The 6,000-nt window shown below is 48.6% G+C and overlaps 1 protein-coding gene across 1 annotated transcript in view; it reads left to right on the plus strand.

The window, feature by feature from the left end:
* Vdr (vitamin D receptor) overlaps positions 1-5,942 on the plus strand; it is a 53,224-nt gene extending 47,282 nt beyond the window's left edge. The window contains exons 9-11 of the mRNA XM_029567448.1: positions 3,931-4,082; positions 4,282-4,398; positions 5,416-5,942. Of these exons, the coding sequence (XP_029423308.1) occupies positions 3,931-4,082; positions 4,282-4,398; positions 5,416-5,675 (529 nt within the window). The 3' untranslated portion in view covers positions 5,676-5,942. The remainder of the gene's footprint in view (positions 1-3,930; positions 4,083-4,281; positions 4,399-5,415) is intronic.
* The last annotated feature ends 58 nt before the right edge of the window (positions 5,943-6,000 follow it).

Below are 6,000 nucleotides of genomic sequence, written 5' to 3' on the forward strand. Positions count from 1 at the left end.
TGTTTTCCTCTCGTACTTTGACTCTTATCCTTTACTCTCTCTTATATTTCTCTCCCCTAGACTAAGATGGTCTTCCCTCTTCCATTCCTTTCAAGCCTCATTTCCTCCAAGAGTTCACCAGCCAGGCCCTTGGTCATGGCCAAACTGAGGTATACATAAGCAGGTCCTGGAGCCACCCAGCTCTTGCTGCAGAATGGGCTCAGTGGATCCTGGACACCCTCAGGTTGGCTTCTCTCTTCAGCACAGCCTGACACCTCTCAGAGCAGATTGTTTTCTATTAAAAATGGAGCCGGCCTTGCCCAGTGCTCTGGGGTTCACTAATATGGACCCTCTGACCAAACCGAAGGGATGCTGCACTTGGATGGGAGCCAGTCAGCAGCTCTCTGGGTCTGTGGTTTTCACACTAAGGGGTTGTGTTTCTCTGAGAACAGTAGTTATATCCCTGGAAACTTTGATCTTGCTGCCCAGAGGTGAGGGTGCAGGTGGGGAAAGGCAGGATAAGCCTTCTGTGTTGGTGAGGGGAGCAGGGTTGGGATGAGACCAGCATGGGCATGGGACCAACCTAGGGCAGGACTACATGGGCTGTTCTGGGCATGCATTGCACTGTAGTGTGCCCTGGCCCTGCTCCCTCCTCCCACCTCCCATCCTTCATCTGCTCTGTTACACCACAAACATCTCTCTTATATTGTGCTTCAAAAGAAACGCATGGTGTCAGCTGGGAGCAGCCACGGACAGGAAAGCTAAGCACCCCCAGGCTGCTCTATGGAGTGCAGTGCTGTAGGGACTAGGTCTTGCCAAAAGCCTTCAAACTCAACTGCCTCTTCCATTTCCAGGGACTCCTTCCTCATTCAAAGGCTTGGGGGTCTGGGTGGTTCCCTCACCTTTCTGCACATTCATTGCTCTGCTTTCTTGTATAAACTGTGAGGGACAGAAGTTGACTAGACACCATCTCTGGCCTCCAGGGATTCAGTGTCTGATGCAAAAGATAGATATGTAAACAATGACAGCCAAGAGATAAGAGCCATACTGGAAACCTGCTGGAGTTACCCGCTGTGGGAAGACAAGCAGGCAGGGGCTGGCCTCTCACCATACAGCAACATAGTTTCAGGGCACATCCCAGGTACCCAGAAATGGCCACTGCTGTGAACAGTGATGGGGATATAACTATGACAGTGGACTGGGAGAAGGTACTTGACCAGGCCCTGGGCTGCTGGCTGTCATAGCAAAACCAGACCTCTCTCCAGTTTCCTTTTAAATTTCACATTTCCTCCCACCCTCCACCATCCCCAGTTCTGGCTGGGAACCACCCTTTAAAAGTCCCTGCATTTCCCAGCTGTAGGCGTAATGTGGGCTCTGGGTAGATGTCCTTCCTAGCAGTGGTATGTCTGGGTCACAATAAACAAGGATCCCATTGCAGTCTGTCCAGTCAAACACCAAGGGTGACTGTTCACTATGAACACTCTTCTGAGTGAGGCAAAGATATTCCTCACAAAGTGACCTACAGTAGCAGACATTAGAAATAACCAAAGTGTCTGAAAAGATGTAAATGGGAGACTGATTAAACAACTTGTAGTATACAGATATGATGCAACATTATGCAGCCCACTGGGAGCTGAGCTACAGAGATTTTAGGGTTGTAGAAAGTGGATGAAGAGTTAGTACGAACTCAAATGTTTTTAACTATTTTTATTTATTTATTTTTATTTTATGTGTATGAGTATTTTGTCTGCACTTATGAAAGTATACCACATACATGCTTGCCTGCAGAGGCCAGAAAAGGGCATCAGATCCCCTGGAACTGGAGTTTGGAAGGTTGTTAGCTGCCTTGTCGTTGCTGGGAACTGAACCTAGGTCCTCTGCAACAGCAGCCAGTGCTTTTAACCACTGAGCCATCTCTCCAGCCCCTCAAGTATGATTTTAAAAGTTTTATATGCATATATATATATATATACTGTGCACATACACATATATACATCTCTGCATAAAAGAAAATATACCAAAATGTTAATAATTTTTATTTGCTTTTATACTTTCTCTGTATTTCTCAAAGATTTATTAATGAATGTTTTAATCATATAATGAGCTCAAACTCAAATGAAGGTGGTGTTAATATTGATTGATTGATTGACTGATTGACTGATTGATTGATCTTTGAGACAGAGTCTCCCTGTAGTTCAGGCTGGCCTGGAACTGACCATGTACCCCAGGCTGGACTTGGATTCATGGTAATCATCTTACTTCAGCCTCCTGAGTGCTGGGATTGTAGGTGTGAATCACCACACCCAGCTAGTTTTCTTTTTTTTTTTTCTTTTTCTAGAGATGTTTAGATACCACATTGTTAGTGTGTCTGTGTTGGAGAGGATAAGAAGATAAAAGAATACAGTAGTTATCTTAAAAGAAACAAAACAAAACAAAACAAAACCCAAGGCTGGTGAGGTGGCTCAGGAGGTAAAAAGCACTTGCTAGCAGAAGCCTGACCACCCTGAGGTCAGTTCCTGGGAATTCACAGAGGAAGGAGAGAAGTGATTCCCAATAATTGTCCTCTGACCCCACACACTCCAGCACACACACACACACACACACACACACACACACACACACACACATACACACACATCATATGCATGCACTAATAATAACATTTAAAAATAAAATTTAAAAATGCCATTAATCATGGTTAGCAGTTCTCAGGACTGATGGAGAAGTCTGGTTCTACATGCCACCAGATAATACAATCATAAGCAGGGGGTGAGTGTATGGTCACATGGTTTATAGCTCAGCAGCAGAAGAGGCCACTGATGTAAAAGCTGTCTAACATCCTCACAGCTGGGTCGAGAGGCACTGGGGAACATCTGCAGAGGCTGTGTGGAGCATGGTGCAGAGGAACTGGCTCATGTAGTCTCTAATGGGAGCCTTCCAACTCTAACACTTGGTGGATTTCTCTAAGCCCTGACCCTTTGCTAGCCATCGAGCTATGCAAGCCTTTTCATTACCACCTAGCATCTGTTGATAGAGAACTCCCTTCGGTTCCCGTCAGTTTTCTGCACAAGAATTATGTTAACCTGTCACAGCCATAGGGGAGACAAATGAAAGACCTGAGACTCCAGAATCCAGCAGGAGGCTGTTGTGAAAGACCACGGAGAAAGCTAGGGAGCTGGCTCAGGAGACAAGAACCTGCTGTGCAAGCGTGGGGACCTGAGCTTTGATTCCCAACACCCACCTAAAAGCCAGATATGGCAATGGGCGTCAGTAACTCCACTGCTAGGGGTGGAGACAAGTGGATCCTGGGGTTCACTGGCATCCAGTGGCCAACCAGTCTAGCTGAAACAGACAGCTCTAGGGACGGCAAGAGACCCCATCTCAAAAAAAAAAAAAAAAAAAATCAGGTGCATTAGAAGATGCCCAGCATCCATCTCTGGCCTCCACATGTATACACAAGGGTGAGCACACCCACACACAGACAATAAAACAAAATAAAATAAGACAATGGAGCTCTAAGCCAGAGCAGTCCTAGTGGGGGCAGGAGTGAAGTCAAGGGCTCCAAAGGTATCCCGGAGACAGAGTTGGCTGAGTTTGCTACTGAGCAGGACTGGAGACCTAGAAGAGGAGGAGAAAACATGCATGTTGAAGGGGACTCTGGTTGTTCCATTTGCAATTCTTTTTATTCATGCCACAACACAGGGAGCTTCCTTGGGCCGTCCCTTTCTGTCCCTCCTAGCTCCGGCTGTCAGACATTGAGCTACTAGAATAAGCCTTGAGCTGTTCTCCTTCCAGACACTTTTCCTTTGCAGCCAGGCTGAAACTCCTTGATGGGGCACCCAGGTACGTGCTGGTCAGCTGGCCGTTACCTCCCTGTCCGGACACTAAAGATGCCTATGACTTGAAGGTCTCTACTGCTCACTGACCTCTCCGTCCCTGCCCTTCCCACAGGGATCTCACCTCCGATGACCAGATCGTACTGCTCAAGTCAAGTGCCATTGAGGTTATCATGTTGCGCTCCAATGAGTCTTTCTCCATGGATGATATGTCCTGGGACTGTGGCAGCCAGGACTACAAGTATGATGCCACTGATGTAGTCAAAGGTGTGACTGAACTCTGCCTTCACCTTCTCCAGCTCCCCGACCCTGACTCTAGCCTGCCTGGTGTCCTGGGTCATGACCAGGCACATGGAAGGGGGCTAGCCACAACAGGAAGAGAAGGGGGAAGGGGAGGCCCAGTAGGGGCTGTAGGTAGGTCCTGATGCCTCGGTTCTGCCTACACTCTGCCTATTCTCTCTCACAGCTGGGCACACCTTGGAGCTGATTGAGCCCCTGATCAAGTTCCAGGTGGGGCTGAAGAAGCTGAACTTGCATGAGGAAGAACATGTCCTGCTCATGGCCATCTGCATTATCTCCCCAGGTATGGAGCCCAGCATGGAGGAAGTGGGAGACCCACCTGGGAAGTTGGGAGTGTGAGTTGCAAAGACTTACTGAGAGCCACCATGGCAGTCTGAAAGGGGGGGGGAACAAAGACTTAAATAAGGAACCACTCACTTTGCTGGGTTCCCATGGCCCATGTGCTTTGTGGATGTGGAAGGGTCTCTTGCCACCTGTGGCTTTGTAGTACAGAGACCATAGGTGATTCATAGGATTCTGAGGAACTAGATGAACAGGCCTGGGTGTTCCCAGTACTCAGGCTCTGTTCTTGTGTGAACTGGCCTGAACTTTCCTGTCATCTGAAGTTCCAGAGTATTAAAAAACAAAACAAAACCTGAAGGATGATAGATGGTTCTGCTTAGACTGATTTTGGAGACAGTGGTCTGTGACCCTTGCATTCTTCATGCCTGGGGAAGAAAGAGAGAAAAGACTGAGAATGAAGTTATTGTAGTCTTGGGCTGTTATATTGGTGATGAAGCCCAACCATTACAGCTCTGTCTCAGCCTGGACCATTCACATACCTGCTAGGACCAGGCATTGGGCAAGGCACAATTCCTCTCCCATGAAGCTCAAGGGGAGACATTAAACAATGTCTAATTGTTTAATGACTAATTTGTAATGCACCAAGAGTTTTGAAAATAAACATGAGTGTGATACTATAGGAGCAAGCTTGATACAGCTCTGCGTATGGAGGTACAGGGTCAAGAACAGCCTTTGTCAGGAAGGGCTTTGAGGCTGTTCTCTGATGATCAGTCAGTCAAAGAAAAAGAGCTGGTCTCCAGACCAGCAGAGGGAAAGCCATGGCCAGACACCAAAGCAAGGACCAAACTTAGAGACAGGAGTAAAATGAGGTGGGGGCGGGGCTTACCAATGGGCCTATAAAAGGACTTGGTGGCAAATGCAGTGGGAACTTGCTGAAGGCCTGGGGGCTTCCTGAGATGGGGTATCTGTGTGGGTGGATGGTGAGAGCCCCTGTGTCTTCCTCCATCCCCTGCCACAGACCGACCTGGGGTGCAGGACGCCAAGCTGGTTGAGGCAATCCAGGACCGCCTGTCCAACACACTTCAGACCTACATCCGCTGCCGCCATCCACCCCCAGGCAGCCATCAGCTCTATGCCAAGATGATCCAGAAGCTAGCTGACCTACGGAGCCTCCATGAGGAGTACGCCAAACAATACCGTGCCATCTCTGACCAGCCTGAGAATAGCATGAAGCTCACGCCCCTTGTGCTAGAGGTGTTTGGCAATGAGATCTCCTGATTAGGGCGACCTGTAGTGGCGCCTGGGCAGTCCGCTCCTCCAGAGCCCTGTGCCTGGGCCCTGTGCTGGTTGTAGCCCAGCAGTGCCTCCTGGAGTCTAGCTCCTCCTCTGCCATCAACCCTCTCTGCCTGGCCCATCCTTTCTCCTGTCCAGGCTAACACCAGGTTTCCCTTTCCTGCAGGCCACAGGCTGCCCCCTATCCCTTGAGACCTCAATTATGAGAGGCTGCTGCTCATTTGAAAAAAAAAAAAAAAAAAAAAAAAAAAGCAGGGGAGGGGTGGGGGCACACACCTTTAATCCCAGCACTAGGGAGGCAAAGGCCAAC

This window comes from Nannospalax galili, unplaced genomic scaffold (genome assembly GCF_000622305.1).
Source record: "Nannospalax galili isolate Female #2095 unplaced genomic scaffold, S.galili_v1.0 scaffold841, whole genome shotgun sequence".
Lineage (NCBI taxonomy): Eukaryota > Metazoa > Chordata > Mammalia > Rodentia > Spalacidae > Nannospalax > Nannospalax galili.